This window comes from Coffea eugenioides, chromosome 10 (genome assembly GCF_003713205.1).
Source record: "Coffea eugenioides isolate CCC68of chromosome 10, Ceug_1.0, whole genome shotgun sequence".
Lineage (NCBI taxonomy): Eukaryota > Viridiplantae > Streptophyta > Magnoliopsida > Gentianales > Rubiaceae > Coffea > Coffea eugenioides.
Window position 1 is genome coordinate 22,115,215 of NC_040044.1, and position 20,954 is coordinate 22,136,168.

General features: G+C 36.3%; 1 protein-coding gene across 2 annotated transcripts; it reads right to left on the reverse strand.

Annotated features, from left to right (window-relative positions):
- Positions 1–379: 379 nt before the first annotated feature.
- LOC113749022 (probable ubiquitin-like-specific protease 2B) lies at positions 380–20,585 on the reverse strand. 2 transcript variants are annotated; one of them, XM_027292649.1, is made up of 16 exons: positions 20,412–20,585; positions 19,949–20,166; positions 19,783–19,861; positions 19,645–19,691; positions 19,159–19,356; positions 18,974–19,046; positions 13,401–13,509; positions 11,478–11,549; positions 9,875–10,003; positions 9,147–9,347; positions 8,998–9,053; positions 8,762–8,855; positions 8,000–8,090; positions 3,403–3,522; positions 1,518–1,937; positions 380–1,215 (listed from the first exon to the last, which is right to left on the reverse strand). In XM_027292649.1, exons 2-16 carry the CDS (start codon positions 20,141–20,143, stop codon positions 640–642), a joined length of 2,460 nt encoding a protein of 819 aa, XP_027148450.1. In that variant the 5' UTR covers positions 20,144–20,166; positions 20,412–20,585; the 3' UTR covers positions 380–639. The 2 variants fall into 2 exon arrangements, with proteins under 2 accessions (XP_027148450.1, XP_027148451.1); XM_027292650.1 differs by having other exon boundaries at positions 380–1,206; positions 20,412–20,583.
- Between the last annotated feature and the right edge of the window lie 369 nt (positions 20,586–20,954).

The following is a 20,954-nucleotide window of genomic DNA, read 5'->3' on the forward strand; positions in this document are numbered from 1 at the left end:
ATTTCCTATGAGTATAATACGTTCGAAACAACATGCACATATACTTTGTACACAATTCAGAGGCCATGATAGTTCATATCCTTCGAGAGTTTTGGAACTTGTAGGTGACCCATTTATCCCAATTAAAAGTTGTACTCCCATTGCCAGTGTCTATAGCCTTGTCGATGTTTGCTTTCAAGAGCACTAATTGTTACCACCGTTTTATTAACTTTTCCTGAGGAAAGAAAACGGTTGAAATTCTTCTAAGGACGACTGGAAATCCTCATGTACCTAAGAAATAAAGGACAAATAAAAACCTCAAGATTATCCCCACTTCCTTAAAAGTTTGACATTTTTTGCATACCTCATGATGCTTCTATCCTTTCAAAACAAAATCACCTATACAACTGCAGTTTTTGATACTAACATTAGTAGCGAAATAAGCACCCCAAAAAAAAGCATTGAAATGCCCTTCGAATCATTATGAAATGTATCATTTCTCTCCAAAAGTTTTGACATCCATCCGAAGCATCACTCACAAAATGCCAGCATCACTAATCTATTCACATTGCTAACTAATCCAGAATTTTTTGAGGGTTCTTGGTTACGAAGAAAGTGAAGAAACTGCAAAAGATGAGAACTCCAGTTGCTAAGGGGAATTTACAGACAAAAATCCTCAGGCAGGCCTTTTGTAACTTCTTCGGAAATGGGTGTAAGACGCAGTTTTTTTGCAGCATGCTCCACATGTGATTCAAATGCCAAATCATCAACATCATTACTTGTTGTGCCCCCATTTCTATCTACACCATTTCCTCCATTGAAAGATTCATAAAGAATCTTTGCGCAAGCTTTGAGAGCATCAGAATTATCATGTTGATCAAAGCTCTGAAAAGAAGAACGAGGGTCAGCAATTTCCAGCATATTGCTGTGAGCAGATGCTAACCCATCTGTCAAGTCCTGAACATTTTCTGTTGATTTATTAGTTAGGTTCCCTTCCTTATCAAAACTGAGTTCTCTGGTAACTTGAAAATTTTCATCAACTCTTCCATCTAATGATTTCTCAGTGCCACAAATAGATGCTACTGGCACTGAATCATGGTTCCCCTGCAGAGTTTGATGCATAGGGATCTCTTGGTCCCAAGAAACCTCATTTTTGAAGTCTCTAGATGGACATGGGTAATTGCAAGCTTCAGTTGATATTCCCCCAAGATGCTGAAGGCCATCTTCCTGGCAACACTAAACAAAGTCAACTAGTTTGAATAGGATCACAATGAAAAAAGAAAATTTTAACTCAAGGCAAAGGGAAAAGATACATGTTAAACTAGCAACAGTTTAAACAGTTAAACTTCACAAAAAGATCGAGGAGTATCATAAATTTAACTTAAAGAAACATTGAAAAGCAAAGTCATCCTGCCCATACTTTAGAAAGTAACTGAACACAGATAAAACAAGTTACAATTGTCAACTTCATTTCATATCTGCAGCAATGCATATTTTGATACTAGTCTGTGTTACAAGAGTGAATATGGTTGAAATACCTGTAACGAAGCCATAGCACTCTTAAGCTCATTGAAGGATGCCATCCTGTCGAAAGCTTGATACTGCAACTCAATTAAGGATCCTGCAGCAGATCCAGAGTTGTAAGCATCCCTTGAAGCCATGCCAGAATCATCTGCACAAGAAGCCCTTAAAGAAGAAGCTGGGAATAGAGCCATCTCTACACCCTTTTGAGCTTGAGTACAGAGTAAATTAACACTATAACCCTTTGAAGTGCCAGAGCTCTCTGGAAGAAACTCTCTGGCATTTCCAGCCTTGGGACTTTTACGAGGATAGCACTTGTCAGTGCTACTAGCTGGAGAACTTTCTTCAGAGTGATTCTCAAGGAGGTCATAAATCAACTTTTGGATATCGCGTCGCTTGAGGGAAGGCTCAGATGATGGGAACCAATATGCACCAAGCTGGAGAGAGGCCAAAAAGAGAGTTTGCAAGAAAATATTTAGTCCCATTCTATATCCAAATTCAGAGCAAGAAGAACAGAGAATCCAATAATTAGCACCAATAGACGTACAACACAAAATAGCACTACCATATGCTTTAGATAACAGCAACTCAGACACTACATAGCAGGCTCTAATGAAATAAGAAACTGAGGTGACATGCTATAATGATGCATTCCCACAGAGATACCTCCATGCGCTTTGATTGAATAATTTCTACTGCCAAGCAGGACTAGATATCGATGCTCAGCTTCACTTCATTCAGGAAATGGTTGCAGCAAAACAAGTTCAGATATTTTTCACAGAGCTAAATAACAGCTCATATGAGACTACAAGTGTAAGAATATAATACGCTCCTATGAAGTAACAAACCAAGGCAATAAGTTACATGGACTCATGCCATGCAGATGTTTCAATGCCTTGATGAAAATTCTAGTACCAAGCAGGAATAGATGAATATTCAGCTTCACTTCATTCGAAATGGTTGTTGACAGAGAAATAATACGACAAGTTTATTTAGGACAATTGCAACCTCAATTCCACAATGATGTACCATTAATTTTTAAATCAAAAGCATAAGAAACCTTTTTTCTTTCATTCCCAAACAAAACTAAGCCGTGGGCATTTTTTATTTGATACTTCCCTTGAATTCCCCCATTCCCTCACTAAAAATTGAAAAGCTGAGTGCTATTTAGACAAATAAAGCAGCATAAAAACATGTAACTTCTCTAGTGGAGAAATCTCAACCACTAAAAAGTAACTAACAGATATTTGAAGTTGTAATTCCATATGCCTAACTCTATAGAGGCATCAAGAGACGCAAATATGTTGGCTTACATCAAATGTTGAAGCATATCAAATTGCACAAAAGCAGCGAACTTTGAAATGTGAAAAGCCATTATGCAGAAAAAATGCCACGTACGCCATTAAGTAAGGTGTAATCTGACAGTATCACCCAAGAAGTAGCTACTGAGATCATTCCACAAAATGATCCGTCAGAAATTACAACAGAAAAAGCAAAAGATTGCATTATCATATCATTTAACCTTTAAAAGACTATAATTAGACAGAAAGGTTTGTAAGCACTGCATACTCAGAAACTACAAACTGTAATCAATATGCAATTAAGCAATAAAAAGCTTTTGTATCCACAGCAAAACCACACAAACTAACACTTGCCATAGAAATGTGTTAGTGACAGTTTCTTGCTTGAGGTGATTTTGACCAAAACCAATTAGAAGCATGAAATCAAGTTTGTTGCCACATAAAGATCATAAACCAACAGAAATATGAGAAGAAACAGATAATATACTGAGAAAACACAATAATCAGTGACTAAAAAGTTTGAGGATGTCCATGTTAAACATGACTCAATTCTAATTATGGGAAGAACAGCATGAGCAACAGAGATGAGCAGCCAACTTACAAACACTGAAAGTGTTGTTATCTTGAATGGGCTGATATTAGCTGGGTCTTCCTCCAAAAACTGCTCGACATAGTGGAGCAAGAAGAGACCACAATCGTATGAATTTTGCTGCTGTGGAAGCTGCGAAAAACAGGGAAAACAAGTAAATGTTCAAGAATTCTCCATGAACAAGTAATGTCCAAAAACATGTGAAAAGATAAAAAACATTTAAGACTTTGTTAAAGAAGAAATGGTAAAAGCATCACACAAGGAGGAAGTTTTCCTTCAATCTACCAGGTATCAAAGCACCAGCAACAGCAGAACGACCAAGAAGACCGATTACTTTATCAGCCAAACAGGATCCCAAAAACAATGAAAACTCCGTAGCGTAACATTCACTCAAAACAATATACCTAATCCACCTCTCCTAAATTTTTTTGGATTCAAATGTAGCGAAAAAAACTGTTATGGTTGGAGTTTCAGGAAATTGAAGAGGGACATCGGCATTTCTCTGCTCTTCATCATGGCTTCATATGAGTAAGCAAACAAGAATATCATGCAAAGTACCAGAAAAGTATTCCTTTTTGCCCACTTCAAATGACCAAAACAATATCCAAGTATTTCTTGCTCATTCCTGATTTAAGTGTCAGAAATATACATAAAGCTGCTTTTTTGCACTGTTTGAATTAGGATTGAAAAATGATTCGAGACCATATACATTATTCGAGACCATATTATTCTGGTTGATAAAATGACTGAAAGTCATAAATACTATTAGTGAGTAAGAAACGAAAATATCAATGTCCTCCGCTTCATTAAATGACCTACACCACAATGCACATCATAACAATGAACCTTCTGATAATATTCATACTATAATTTGTAATTTTCTATTCTTATGACTGATCTCTAATTCCTCAACTTGTATCACATATGGGATGTACAGCTGTTCTCAAATTGGATCATCCTCCCAAAAGTTAGCATAGTCTAGTAGTTGACAACTTAGTTGACATTGTCATGGATATATACCATTTGATTCGATTTGCACAGCCTTCCATTTAAGTCGAAGAAAAAGAGAACTGCTTATGATGCAAGAATGAAATTATTAGACCAAAAGTAACCTCATATTGGGACAAATAGAAGTTACAGTAACAGTGCTTTCCAGTAAAGGCTACGATATCATAAAGGGCAAATTACTAGAAAACCCCTTTTATAGTTAACCTGCTCCTGAACGATGCTTTCACAATGCACTTTTACCTCTCTTCCCTTATCTTTTTGACTAAACTGAAATCACCTAATTTTCTATATACCCATATTACATGGACTCAGGTTTGGATTTCGAGCATAGGCATGCGTCCAAGTGTTGGATATCTAATGCTCTGAAATTTAGAGGGTTTCGAGCATAGGCATGTGTCCAAGAATCGGATATCTAATGCTCTGAAATTCAGAATATGGGGACATAGCTATACTTAGACATGGCCAAGGTTCAGGTTCAAACCAAAACCAGACCGGGATCCGAGCTGTGGTTTAGTTGAACCAGAAGCGAAACAGGCTTCGAGGAACCAGAACCGGGGTCAAAACAGTGGCTGACAGTTCCGGCTCAAGTTATATAATTTTCTCACTGAGATAATTGAGAAAATTATATTTTTGTTTTATTTAAAACGTTCAATAATGGTGAGGTACTTTTCCATAGAATTTGTTCATTTTTCATTTTCCTTGTCAGCTAATACTACATTGGAAGTCTTATATTTCTTCTACATTCATTTTCTTTAGTTTCACCTTATTCTAAATTCATTGTCATATTTGAATCAATTTTATAACCACAAGCGATTTAAGTGTAATTAGAAGCAAGTGGAACCATATCCGGAAGGAACCGGAACCATTATTAGAAGGAACTGGAGGTTTCAGAACTGTATCAGTAACCATCCCTTCAAAGTCCAATTCAGTTCCACCTTTCAAAGGAATCGCAACTGGCAGTTTTGGAACTGTGGCCACCCCTAGCTATTGTACTTAAATATTTGATAGTGGATATGCATGAAAATTCAAGCAAATCAGTTAGAATGTAAGAATAAAATGATTTAAATGTCTCTGAAAAAGATGAAATAAGCGTGATTATTGTTTTCAAGTTTAGAAACTATGATGAGTTAGGATATAGACTTATGTGGGTAAAAGTAGAATGAAAGTACTAAATATTGGGCAGATCAGTGTCTTAGATGACATGTTTGGGCATTTTTTGAGGATGTATTTGCAAAAGTGTTTTGAGGGTACATCAGTATAGTACTTCCATGTCCATCGATCATTCTTAGTCTATTATCCATACTACCAGAAGAAAAATGCAGAACAATCTGAGAGCTCCAATGACCTATTCCTCCCACAAAAACCATTTTATCACCATTCTTGAGGGTACATCAGTATAGTACTTCCATGTCCATCGATCATTCTTAGTCTATTATCCAAACTTGCAGAAGAAAAACGCAGAGCAATCTTAGAGCTCCAATGACCTATTCCTTCCCCCAAAAACCATTTTATCACCATTCTTTTTGTGTGGTCTGCCCAAAAAATGAGGAGTTCTCTTCGTTTACTCGCCATAGATCAACTTCTTCAGTTTCACCACCTTTGACAACTTCAGCCATGCAATACCACCCGCATTTCTATCCTTGTAGTGTCATGCGACATAGCTATGCTAGGGCAAAGTGATGAGTCCATGTCATAGGTCCACAGTAATAAATGGACACTAAAAAGTACATTTTTAGAGTAGATCATATACCAACCTTTTTTCCCCAGTCTATTACCCCTTCATCTACCACTAGGTTAAAAGGATTGCTATCATATTGCCTCAAGCCGATTGATGGAACTCCAATTTGGTATGAAAAATTATTATAAGACTCTATCAGCAGTCAATAGTTAATTATTCAAATCTGTCACAAGTTTTGACTTTAGCCAGTGAAAATTCACATTTGGTTTCTAATAGAAAGTGAGAGAAGTTAACAAAAAGATGGATTGATCTGTTATTACTGGCTGAATCCACCACATTGTAGAAATCCTCCTTTGGGCTTTTAATCATTGACGGCATGGCTTCATTATTGGTTAGAAATTGCACTCACCAAGCCTAGGAACAAACAAAAGAAATAGATGTTGGATCTAAAAATTAGCCCAGCTCAAACTGAAATTGATCATGTTGAACCATTCCCCTGGTTCCCAAGATGATTGGAACCACTCTTGACTTCATTCAAAACTAAAACCACCAAAATGACATCCCCTGGTGGTCATAGAATCGCTAAGGAGAAATTGTTAGGGTGGTGTCTTCATTCAGAATGTATCTCAAAGTGCAACTTCAAATCTTGTGGTAATTTGTCAATCCTCTTGCTCACATTTAGTATTTGTTGCTTTATCAATTTTTTTGGTGAACCAGGGTCAGGTGGTTGCAGGACACAAGGATGGGTTGGGACAACATGAGCTAACAAAACTGGGGGGATGGGAGCCAACATTTGGCTACAAGGTCATGCACAGGGTGAGAAAAAAAGGTAAAAGAAGCTGCACTGAAAAAAAAAAAAAGAAGATGACAAAAGATGGTCAGCTTTTTGGTGGGTTTGGGGGGGGGGGGGGGGGGGGGGAACTTTTGGGCATTTATTGGTAGGTTAGCTTTATTAGAACCAGGTCCTTGGTAATTCAGCCTACCACAAACCAAACTTGGTGTTAACTTATCTACAAACATCCTCCTACACTATGCTACAATGCAGCCAAGAAACACAAAATCTTCCTCACAGATCTCCTAAACCCAGATCAGTCGAATTAAATATCACAAACAGTTAAAAGTAATTTTTTCTGTGCCCACAAAAACAATTTGCTCATCTTACTCAACAATTTTTCCAGAGTCAAACATGTTCTCCAATGTTACAGGAAATTTAATTCTTCAAATCTATTTAGATGCACAGAACCCAGATAAATGTGGCACTGAATACTTTTAAAAGAAAAAACCAAAATTAAATGCTGCTAATGGATTGTGATACTAAAATGTTGCTCTCATATTTTGAATGAAGGACCCCTCTTTGGCAATCTCCTATTGTCTCAGATTCTCATAGAGGTACTAATTTTTGTTGGATCCCATCACTTTTTTGTAGACCTTCCTCTCAGCTAGATTGATAGAGAGGTGTTTTGAGTCAAAGATTTTTCCAAAGCTATGAGAGAAGAATAACTGATTATCATCTTGCAATTTCACATGCCAAGTTACCAATTCACCATAGTGTACCCATCGTGGTAACACACTGAACCAAGCCAGGAATGATAAAAGTTTAACATAAGAAAAAAGATGAGAAAGCTGAGCTTGTTGGGACTGCCACTTTTAGAAGAAAATTTTATGAAATATTCCCTCACACATTTCCCAATCACCTTTTTACCCCACATACATAACATCACTATAGTATATCTTCCTACAAACAATCTCAAAACATGCAATCCAAAAGGGGTCTAAGAACAGATATACTTCATTTAAAAAATAAAAATCTTTCAGACACTATTTGTTGCAACTCAAAATGCTCATAAAGTGTTTCTTTAAATCATTCTTAGGTGATGTATCATCAAATGAAACATTAAATTCAAATAAGAGTACGATCAATACCTCAAGCGAGACAAATCTCATATTTGAAAACTTTGAGGAGATATCTTCAGATGTTTCCATTTGTCTCTCCTTCCACTCCTCCCATAAGTAGCTGTAATTTTTTTGTCAACAAGTACTACATCAATCATTCAACATTCAGTAATTTTTAAAATAGTATGGAAGGTAAAATTTTCAATGCTGCACACGCACATAAGAAATAAAGGAGGAAGACAAAATGTTAAAACCTTTTGCTCGGATACAACATTCAGAAGAGGTCCAAACTATGGTATATCATTCATTTCTTCAAGATTCAGTATGGATACAGCACATGGGTGTTTAGCTACACTCTAAAAGGTAGGTCTGTCATAAATCGTTAATCCACAATTAGACGAATAATTACATTGTAATATCCCTCACAACTCTCTTGACTGGTTACTTGATGTGAATGGATAAATTAAAGATGCTTTATCTCATCTGAATTGATGACAACAATTATGTCACTGGAACTGCAAAAACCAACTCCTCCACTAACCAACACCCTAACCCGAAAAAATCCAAAAGAGAAAAACACACTGCCTTTTGGGGTGGGAGGGGCGGGGGAGGGAGCTAAGAACCTATGCAAGCAATGGATAGAAATTGCAGCAAAATTCCATCAGAGACGTACTTGCCAACATAGCATGTGTTACCCCAGATAGAAAACCATAGCTGTCTGATAATGAACAATGTAATACTTCCAAAATGAATCTAAGAAAGCACTGCATGATTCTTAATAGAAGATGGTACCTTTGAACTCGGTCCTTAAGGTCCACGTGAGTTCCTCTAATCGAATCCATGTGTAATATGCATGGAACTCTGGCTAATTTCTGAGCATCTTCATCTTAAAGACAGCAAAAATGAATTAGGACAAATTCAGAACAAAATCTCATAAGATATCAGGCCATACACAATGCTCAACAAGAAAGGAAAATCTGCTCATGATACAGCAAGCAACTACAACAGACAACAGCAGTGAAACTTACCTCTGAAGCTAGCCACTTCACCAGGATGACATATTACCAGTAGACTCCAATGATAACTGTTAACAAACAAGAGGCAGGCTACTTCACAGTTCCCAGCCTTTAAGAAAGCAAATTACAAAAGATCCTAATTGTTCATTGATATATCTTACCTGTGATTAACAGGAATGAATATAAAGTCCTTTTCAAATAGGTTTACTTTTCTTGTCCACTTGCGGACACGGAGAAAAGCAGCCCTGCCGTCAAAAGACCCAGAAGGATATTTGTCCAAGTCAGCCAGTTTCCGAAAGAAGAAGCTATTAAAGAAGTGAAATCTTTGCCTCTTCTCAGGCGGCATTTTGTCCTTCAAGTATCTGTCATGGTGAAAAATTCCAGATAAGTAATTGTGCAACATAGAACTATGACGAGCAATTGTGCAACATATTACTATAAGCAACAATGTTCAGTCAGAAAATGGACAATGAGAATGCTGAAGGCATAGGCATCAAGACTATGGCTGCCATATTACCCAAGGAATCCAAATAACAACATTTAAGCATTATCTCACTCGATAAATTTGGAAAGAAGAATCTTAAAAACAGGGCTATTTTGTCCCAAAAAGTTCCCCCATTTTCCCTACTTCAGTTCTTCCACGTATAGAAAAAAATGGAATCTTGCACGCCCCCCCCCCCCCCAACAAAAAAAAAAGGAAAAATCTTTAGGGGTGGACAGGAGCAGGAAACTATGTGAACAATAGCTGTTGCAGTGACCTACTTGTGCCTTCTAAATTCATAATAATGAAAGAACTCACTCTGGGTAGAATCATGTGACCTGGACCATTTGGAAAGAAAAAGAATCATGATCCATATAAGTGAAAAAAAGGAATTTGATGCAAACTCACTTAATGTAGAAATCAATTATAGTGTCGTTGACAAATGTATCAGGTTGTAGTAGGTCAACATCCCTTTTACTAACGGAGACAGCATCAACATCCCCTTCTGGGTAGATAAAATCTTCAAAAGGCTTGAAACTGCATGTTTACAATAAAAATAAATAAATAAAAGGACCCTTGTTGAGCCATGGATGAGTTAAGCAATACTGCACACATTCCTGAATACTTGTAAACAATGGAAGAACTAAAAAAAATGGGCAACCCTTTCCAATGAATAACCAGTTAGAATGTCCTAATAGCCCACAGCCAAGGAAATGAACATGTATACCTCATTACAGCACTTAAAAAATTAAATAAATTCACATGCAGGTAAAATATTTACCCTTCAACCTTAGCATTCACCATAGAAGACCACCAAGAATGTTTATGCTTTCTCGGATGACATCAATTCTAGTTCACCTAATTAACCACAAACTAAAAGATTTCTACAGCATACTACAAGCAGAAAACAATAACAGTTTCTCCCTTAAACCAGTCTCCTAAATTTGGGAGGAAGCACATGACTTGGATTCCAGCACCAAAATTAGATAGCTATGCAGCAGTTGATTGGTAAATCACAGCAGTTTTGGTTATCTGTATAGACAGAGAAATGGAAGGACATGGTGGTGGTTTGATGGTTGCTGAAGATGTAAAAATGTTATAAATGTGCTACACCAAAGTAACAAAAGTTTATCTTGCTGTACAAGTTGTTTACAAGTTTGATATCTGCTCATTTTTGGCTTCATATGCCCTTTTCAATTTTATAATTATTGTTTCCAGCTCCTTAACAGCGGGCTCAAAAAAAGAAGATTGTTTTCTGGGAGAACCGTTCATTTGTTGGTAGACTGGAGGATTAGAAGTATGACACTAGCTTTCCAATTGGCTGTTTTTGCACTAATTGCTACATCATCAATCTTAAGAATGTGACCTGCTGTTTTTTGCAGAGTTTTGAGTTGATTCTTGTACTTTTGGTTTGGAAGTAAAGAGGGTTTAGCATGAAATGTGTCGAGCTTAGAAGTAAACATTTTAAATAAAGTTCATCATAGCTACTGATGGAAGAATGATGATTCCATTTACCCATCATCAAATTACAAACAAAACTGAAGTATATAAATACCACTATGTACAGATCCTGTAGATTAATCCCAACATATTTGCTTGCACAGAAATAATTTAGTTAATCAAGTAGAGTTGACTTCTCTCTCCTCTGCTAAAAGTATATGCTTAAAGGTAATTAATTTCCCTTAGACCACTTATCTATATCAAGAACTGAAAGAACAAAATAGCATTTCAAATTAACTCAAACATTATGCATCCAACACTAGCCATTAACAAATCAAAAACTAAAACCAATTAAGTTGAATATTTTCTCAACACCATCTACTCTGCACATGGTCTGAAGGCTACTTAAGAATTTTTCCAATCTAATTTGAATATTGACCTTAAAAACAGCACCTACAATGAAACTAATTATTCTCTTAATTGTTGATAAATGCAAAGGAATGATGCATATGAAAGAAAAAGTTAGAAATAAGCTGCAAATATGCCTCCTGGGAAGCAGTCTGAAACTCACTCTGGAAAGTAGCTACTTCGGAATGGCAGAGTTAATTGTCCCAATGTCTCCCCATATTCTTCCAACTCAGTACTGAAAGAAAACAACCAAGTTACATCATTGCAAATATCAAGAAAATGACTGGAGTCATAGATTACTCGAGGTCTATTTAAGTAACCAAAAATGAACAGGGGGATCGGTTTCAAAGTAAAAACAGGTCAAGTCATCAAAAGCATAATGTATGTGCACCAAGGAGAACACAATCTTTAATTATTGCCTTAAGCAGTTCAAGTCTAATCTCTGCATTCAAGAACTAGCAGAACTCAAGACAGGTTTGTGAAAGTTAGTTACATGACTTCTAACTTGTAAATGGAACCTGGAGTTGACTAACAGCACCTTTTCCCAAGAGGTAGTAAATTACATTGAACAAGGAGTCTTTGCAGGGGTATTGAGAAATGGCATGAGATACATTCTAAGTGATGTTAGATGGTAAAATCACGTTATGCCAGGGCCAGATTAATTCCCATATTGTGGGAAGCTCATGGTGAGAGGAGGAGAAACAAGCAGACATATTTACACATCTGATACTAGGAAAATCTATGCAGGTCTGAATATTAAACTCAATCTAAACCCATTTCATTTTGAAATTTTACATAAAATACTCTTAATAAATGGCATGATAAGTTTATGATCTAGGGGATATGATCCATTGTGCAAAAGTTGTGAAGCAGAAGAAATTAAAATTCTAGAACATGCATTCTTCTTTTGTAAAAGAGCTGAAGCTGTATGAAAATACTAACTACTCCAGTAAGGAGGAATCCAGAAGTCCAGACATTTTGGTAACAACAGTAGAATATCCAAGAAGCAGCAAGAAGAAAAATGGAAAAGAATATATCGCCCTATCACCATGCCAGAAAATATGCAAGGCAAGGAATGAATGAAATTACAACTCAAAACAAAAAGATGTGAACACACCGATTCACCAAGCTGTAGAAGAATGGTCAGATTACAATGAGGTTGTCAATAAATGAAAGGACGTTTAATCAAGAAGGAAACAAGATTCAGGGGAGTTGGCACCCACCTCCACAACAGTCGATAGGTTTGAATAAGATATAGCACTAAGTAGAGACAAATAGAAAGCAGTATTTCTGATTGTTCGCAAAGGAATTGGCAATGCAAAAGGATAAAAACAAGGGATGTCCCTGAAATGAATTATGAAAATCCATGATAGTGTATAAATCAGGATGGCTCTAGCCAAAGCAAAAGAGGAAAGGTCGAGATATAATGTAATTCTGTAAGTTTGTAAAGCAACAATAAGATGTCAATAAGATTGTATTGCAATCAACAAGATCAAATATAGATGAATGCATAAAACCCAGCTTGCATTCATACTACAAGAAAACCTCAGAACCAGCAGTAGGTGTGCATTCCATTTTTTTTATCATAATGGAGATTCTGCGAATCATAGGTAAGCGATACTTGACATGGTCATTGTCATGAAATTGAGTAAAATGATTCCTTCACCCTCTGGCTTCATAAGCAGCACGGGGTTATCTTCATTAATCCACCATCATTATGTAAGCCTTCTGGTACCTTATAGAATTTGTAACCGTTGGACAAGCAATTACCACAATTAACCATATTGTTTGCCAAGTATATTACTCTGATTTTATTAACAATAGGCAGCTCACCAGCTGTTCAAATTCACATCCAATAATGAACAAATCCGACAGAGAAAATTAGGGAACTAACCAGTAGAAAGAAGCCTCGAAAATAAACAAACAAATAAATAAGGCATGTAACAATCAATGGCACCCACATGTAAAATTCATAATCAGCTCTATTCAGATAAGTAAAATAGCAACCCATCAATTCTCGTGGATCAGACACAACACTATGAATACAAAGTATTTGTTGCAAATAAGACAGACAGCAATCACTCACTCGACTACGACCTTCCATAAAGCATTATATCTCAGATCCAAAGATCGAATTGCCTCACATTTCTGATACCAGCAAACGTCAGTAACTGCAAACTCCAACTTCTTAATTCCTGAATGTCATCAATGCAGGTAGGAAAGATCAAACTATTAGCTATTCAAGCGAGATACAAAGATTAAAACATACCTCAACCAAATTAATGGAAAACATAAAAGAGATTTTCTTTCATCATGCATGGAAGAAGGCTGCTGCATGAGAAAAATGGCATCATAAAATCTTAATACTCTTCTCAAAAACAAACTTCAATTGCTATAATTCTTTAATTGGTCTGTCCGCCCAGAAAATTCTAACATCAAAAAGGTTGACCAAGGAAGAAAAGAAAACCATGCTTCAGTAGATCACTCGTAGCACAAAACACTTTAACATATTGATTTCATAATTGTTGCTTGCAAAAAGAAAAAAAAGAATCCTTCTTCACATCCTCATTTAATCAAGGTTTTAATGTCGAACTATTACTTCTCATTCGTAGACTTTGAGCAAAATTAACTAATGCTTTCTCCGCTGTCATTTAGTAGGATTCTTCCTGTAGATTAATTGGTGTACACCAGACAACGAGAATCTAAAAGACAAGTTGTTATTTTTTTATTAAAAACCCATTAGGGCATTACACCAGTTGTAACAAGATTAATTGGTGTACATCAGATAAGGAGAATCAAAAAGACAAGTACTTATTTTTTATTAAATCCCATTTGGGTATTACTCGACAAGGGTCTTCACCATGTACAAGAGGTATAAAGTCACAGCTGAAGGTGAGCTGTGCATGTTGAAATAATTTGCCTACTCCAAGTGAACGTATAGAGCAAAAAGCCAGTTTGATGCAGTCATCAAAGGGTCACAAAAATTTAGAACAAAAAGTTCCTATAATATTGCTCAAGTAGGCAATACATAACAATAAGCTGCGTATCAGGAGGTGTGACAACTAAGCATCTTTATTCAAGTGGCACCTTAGTTTGGAATTTAATTCGCATAGTTCTTTTAGATTCTTTAGGAGTCAAGAGTACTTTAAACTTATTTTTATTGAAATTTTCATCTTAATACTGTTCAAGGGTCCTTTTCACAGCCCCTGAAACAACCCCAAAATCCTTGCACCCTCCCACTTGTGCCCTGCGAGTTTATCACTATCTTGTCCTACATCAGCGATGACATAGTCATCAGAGAGCTAACGAAACATACAATTCAAGATTCCATAATTTTTCCCAAGCTTCAAGTGCACAGTTCCGAAACAAGCAGCCTGTCAGGAGGTGGAATGTGTTGACTAAGTCTCTATATCCAAGTATAAACATATCACGAATTAAATTCTCAGAGTTTTAGTTCAGTACTTTCTAGACTTTGAGGAGTCAAAAAAACTTTGATCTTTTCCTCATTGGCAACAATCTCCCAGCAGCCACATTCCTTAACTAACATCATTATGCTACAAAACTAGTCATAGTTGATTTAGAAAGTCATAAATGTAATCTGATATCAAGTTTAGGATAGCAAATAGAAGTCCTAATCACAATAGGATTTTATTTTTAGTTATAGTTGCTGATTGAAATCTGCCAACGAGGGGGAAAAAATAACCCTTCTAGCTCCTCATAACAATCAACAAAGCACCACTAATAGATCTACTGTTCCCCTTGCTGCAAAAGGTCCAGACTAGGCCATGTAGTACTATTGCCCATTTTTATCATCACTACAAAATCTACGATTGTGTACTACCTCCACTTCAGTGATTAATCCACTGCGTACAGCAATATATGCATTCATGAAGATACTGTTTCTGTGCTTCCCTCCCAAAACCAGTTATGGTTTCCTCCCTCTCACCCGGGGTGAACATTTATATTTCCTTCAGCAGTCCATATGAAATCTACTTTCTGCAATTGAAGTATGTCACCAATTAGCTGCTCTTAAGTTCAAGCAAAACCAATTGTTACATCCACTCAATCAAGGTGAAAATTTATATTTCCTTCACCCTACTTATATTTCCTTCAATCTGTCCAAATACTATCTACTTTCACTAGATGTGTTAATGATTAGGCTGTCCTTAACTTCATGTATCCTACATTGAAGAAACTAAATTTCTCAAGTGTTTATCTACACCCCAACTTGATATACATCCAAGCCCATCAGATTCAATCATGTTGAATTGGCAAATGCATCAAGGAAGTAATTACATTGTAAGACTTTCTACCAAACCTCTTCTCTAACTGAACGAGATCAAATTAAGAAATAATGCCGTAACGATCGAAAGAAACTGATTGTGACCGAGGAGCTTTAGGAAGCAACAGAAAAATGAAAGAATACTTATGTTGAAACAATTAATAACTCTTAGTGACAGCAAGAGAACTAAGAATCAGGAAGTAAGCAGCTGATAAAATGTTTTCAAATTCATCCACAAAGGGTTGGGGCATAAGTCAAGTGGTCCAACTGGTTATATCCAATGCAGCTAAGCACCACAACTTTATTTCCAATGTTGTTAAAAGTCAAAAAATATAACACTATCAAAAAGACAGAGGAGGAAAACCTTCATTTAAACAAAAAAGAAAAAGTATACACATTCAAAATCTTGCTCACAGAATTGATTAATGATGAGCTATCCATATATTAGAGAAAGAAAAGTTACCTTTAAAGGAAGAACACCAGTTGGTCAATGATGTCTCTCCCCTTTTATCTTTGTTCTTAAACTTCCAAACACTAAATTCTGTTTGTAATTACCAAAATAATCACCCATCTATTCATATATTTTGAAGAAAAACAAATCACATATACATAACCTTCTGGGTACCAATTCATAATAATTTCTGTAGAGTATGTTTGGATAGACCGTGTTTGGTTACCTAGCTTTAATGTTCTAAAACTACGTTTTTTTTTCCAGTTCAGGGGAGACTCCAAGCCTTAAAACAGGCAGGATAGGGGAAACGAAACGGCTTGAGAGTTGAACCAGGGACCTCAAGATCACCTGGTTAATGTCTTCAGCAGCTACGCTGGTATCTTGGGGACAATCTGAATTTCTAAAATTAGTTTTCACCAAAATAATTCCACAAAGATTTCGTTTTTACACTTGCAGAGACATCTGATGCTCCTTGACTATTTTTCTCTCTCTATTGCAACGCACAATGAATGGCATCTAATATAGTGTAAAAATCAATTAGAACCTTGTGATTTAACAATTTACTAATAGCCTTCCAGATGGTATTCAATCTAACCTTCATGCCCAACTATATTTGTGGGCTAGAAGGTACTTAGGTATTTCACCATCAAACCTAATGGTTTTCATCATGTAGCATTACAAATGTGTCCTTAGGCATCAACAATAACATTTTCGTAATAAAATTCATCAGGCTTATGATAATGCAAGCTATATCAAAATTTTGACCCCTACAAGTACTAAAGAATGCTTCTTCAAACCTATGTAAGTTTTCTATATACATAAGTTGTGGCAACATTGTTTTCAATTGCATCCAGATGGTAGACGATATTCATTTGAGCAGCATGATAAGTTAAATAATCATTATTTTTGAAGTCTGCAGTTGATTTGTGGGATTTTTAGACCACAGTTTAGCTTTCTGGCTCATAGCCTCCTTACCATCTAAATATGTACCCTTCCACTTGTGCTTTTACCAAAAGGTAAAGACATTAAGATTTCCTTGATAAAGCAACAACATTAACTTTGGAACAAGATTTTCTATTGTTTTCCATTTATTAAATTTCCTTTTTCCAATTACATTCCCCTTCTTCACTCTTTCCAGAACCTTATTAGACAGTTACACAAGGAGCATGCTGCAATGACTTCTGGCCAAGTATCAAATGCTTCCCATCAATGTCAGCTAGAAGGCCACTCTTCTTCTCTTTTTTTTACTTTTTAGAGGGGGGGAGAGGGGGAGGGGAAGAGATGATGTTAGCTACGAGGCAATCCTGGCTTTATATATCAAAATACTCCATTTAAGTTGTACATGCTATTTGTAGAGTCAAGTTCACCAAAAAAGTAAACAAAAAACCTCGAAGCACCTCCATGTCAAAGCAAACTTCACATATTTGATGCCAAATTTCTCTTAAAAACCAGAAGTTGTGGTAGGCATAAGGGCTGGACCCAGACAATTAAGAAATTCATCTAGCTACATATGGACAAAAGTATACCAGAACACAACTTTTTCACCCCAAAATGTTCCTTATGCCGTGAAATTTCCAATCTCCAAAATATTGGTCCATAACATAAAAATAATAACACCTTAAATTTGGTAGTGCAGCCAAGTGGTTCATTGAATATGCCATAATTGGATAAGGAGAACTATTGGACAATTGGTTGGTAGTGATTGAGACAAGAAATGGAGACAAGTGTAACAGGGCAGTAGAACAGTAAAGAAGTGCAGAGCGAAGAAAGTAGTGGCTCATGCAACATGCTAGAATATGGGCTGGGGTTGGGAATGGGTGCTGGAAGAAAGCAGGCAAGATTCAAGAAAGTAGACAGACGTAAGTGCCATTTGATACTTGTGGAGACAAATGGTACAGGACTGTTGAGAATACTGTAGGTTGAGGGGGTAACAGACATGGGAGGAGAGGAAAAAATAAAGAGAAGAAAAAAAGGAATAACAAATTAAAAGACATAGACTAAGTAACGACAATGCTTACAATGTAGGTCAAAGGATTAACTCATCATTATCTGTTGACTCAGGTGAACTTTGGACTTTGACCATCAATCATACCAATCAAAGCACAATGGTGCAAAACATAAATTGTTTTGCCTAACAAAGGAAAATAAGTCCTTGAACAAGCTCTTAGAATTGCAGTTTTCTTGCCTGGGAAACCTATGCATCCTCTTTTTCCACAAGCTGAAATTTAAGCTCATTTTAACTTCTGAATCTGCTTAATTTTATGTTCCCTTGGGACATAAATCTACTCTAATGCATAAGGTATCAACTGGTCCAAAATTTTCCTTCCGATGTCATACTTCTATAGTATGTGACTTTTGGATCATCCAATGTTCCAAATTCAAATTCAAACAAAAACATATATCCCTAAATTCTAATTAATTCAAAGATAAACATATATCCCTAAATTCTAATTAATTCAAAGATAAACATATATCCTTAAAAAGCATCTAGCTAATATAAAAATAATACACAAGATCTAAGATGTATTAATTGGAGTACAACTGAATGCCCGATAAACTTAATCTAATTGAATCTGAAACAACATAAGTTAGTTTCTAAAGCCAAAACTGTCTAAGCTCACACCAACTTCCTCCACCCTGTGGATTAAGTTTGACTTTAACAAACACAATCGTTTCTATAAGCTTTTAAACCTTTTAAAAGTTCTTTACACTGGCATGGTAGATTACTTCATGGATCTTCTTAGTATTTGCTTCCAATGTATTTGACAGCAAAATAAAACCACGAAATAGAAAAAAAAATAAAGGAATTAAAATAAACAGGTATCAGAGATATATAGCTATAGCAGACAACAAGTATTGCGATTAGCATTGAAACACAAAGGCATCAGAAAAGCCTGGGATACGAGTGCAAATATGTCTAGCTAACCTGAATAAATATTATTATTTTCAGCCCCTAAACGTTCTGAAACTGCACGAACTTTCACCCTAGCTGTCTGAAACTGAACAGAAGTGTAAAATATAGTCTCAAATTGTGAGTGGAAAACTTAGAAAATTTGAAAATTACACAACTGGGTACAATTCAAAGTTAAAATACACAAAATGCAATATTACCCTTCCAAGCCATTGAGATTCAATTTCAACGATATCATCTATTTTCAAGTAAATGTGGAAATTTTCTCTGTCACCATGTGCAGCTACACCTTTCGCTTCAATGCAACTGGCTGAAAATATCAACTCACAAACTGTAGAATAAACTTTCTGATAAGCTACAAAATCTGGTTCAAATAAAATCTCCTGTACTCCAGCAGCCTGAAAGTAAACAGAAAGAATAGTCAAAAGACAGAAAAAGGCTTTGGGAAATGGTAAAACCAAAAATAAGCAGATACCTCTAATCATTAACATCCTTTCCAATTAATCTTTCACCAATAACGAATAATTACCTTTATTAAGACAACAATAATTACTGGAACAGAAATTCAACCACCATATAACAGTCTCACTCTTCTCTAAAGACAAAAATCATTTGAACGACTTATCGTTCCGCAAAACTAACAACTGGAGGGAAAAGGGAAAAAGAAACATTGCACCAGCAGTTACCATCCATCCATTGTAGCACTGGTCTGATGACACTCCTCCAACCAAAGCTGAAACAAATACAAAAGTCTTGTCAGAAGGTCAAGTTACACTAGATAAATTGTACAAACTACAAAATACAACAGAATGTACCATCCTCACCCATCCTAGTCGACGAATCTGGCGAAGATGTCTCAGTAACACTTTCATCCGCATCAGAAGCAGCACCAACAGATTCATACTGCACAAATATTCATATACTCAAAACACTCTTCTGTGAAAAGATGTTGATGGAAGTTCAAATGAACCTAGACAAAGGTGCAATTACACTGGATGAGGACTGCAAGCGGTCATCTTCATTTAGATCATCCTCTTCTTTAGGTGAAGCGGTTTCAGTTTCCAGGCTTGAGCTGCTGTCTTTCGAATTACAGAGCAAATCCCCATTTTCAACATTATTCTCCTCAAGGTACTGTTCTTCACTAATTAAACCAATCAGCGGATTGTCTTCATCCAACCCAGTCATTTTATAAATAAGAAATTAAACCTCTGCAAATTTGAACCCAGAATTTTTATGAGCAAGAGCACCAGCGCTAAATATATGTTTCCAGAACACGAAACATACATATATAAGCAAATCAATTGCAGGAAAAAATTATACTCGAAAATGGAAGTTTTAACAATCGAATTAGAAGAAAAGGACTGCTAGGGCTGCAAACGCAAGACAAAACAGAAAAATTAGGGTTGTAGCAGAATTTAAGCAGGAGCGATACAGAGGGGAGTTACGGAAGAACCTGCGCTGAGGTGATTACAGGCGCCGGAGACGATGAAGTCAGCCGGAGACGAAAGTCTCCAAAACACGGAGAACGATTTTCGATGGTCGATCAGACATGGGGGAAGGGGTTTTGGGGAGGGAGTGAAGACCAGTTGGATTTTTCGTGAAATACATCCGGATGTTTTGGACCGTCGGGCCGTTCAGATCGTACGGTAAGTAATTAATGATTAGTGATCCGTTATAAAAAAAGAAATTTTATTCTATGTATTATCAACATCCTTACATATACATAAGAAGCACTCTCTGTTTCTACGGTGGAGCTATTTTCAAGTGCAACTTTGCTTCCATGTGTTGTACTTTTGAGTGCTGAAACTCTTGCTAAAGTTCTTGTACCTTGAGGTCGGCGTTCAACTGCAGTGGACATTAATTGCTGCCAATCAATTGTATTTTGTGCTCCTGGCACTTATGGGCCCCGACTCTTAAGAAATTGAGAGACACGTATACAGAGCCATTGTGTATGCTGAAGCTATTCTGTATATATGCTACATATCTTCTTCTTTTT

Excerpts from the sequence above, each read along its gene's own strand:
- LOC113749022 (XM_027292649.1), bottom strand. The coding sequence starts at position 20,143 with ATGACTGGGTTGGATGAAGACAATCCGCTGATTGGTTTAATTAGTGAA. Across the intron at positions 8,091-8,761 it reads CTTAAGGACCGAGTTCAAAG|CTACTTATGGGAGGAGTGGA; the intron begins GTACCATCTTCT and ends AAAAAATTACAG. Across the intron at positions 1,938-3,402 it reads TAACAACACTTTCAGTGTTT|CTTGGTGCATATTGGTTCCC; the intron begins GTAAGTTGGCTG and ends GCCTCTCTCCAG.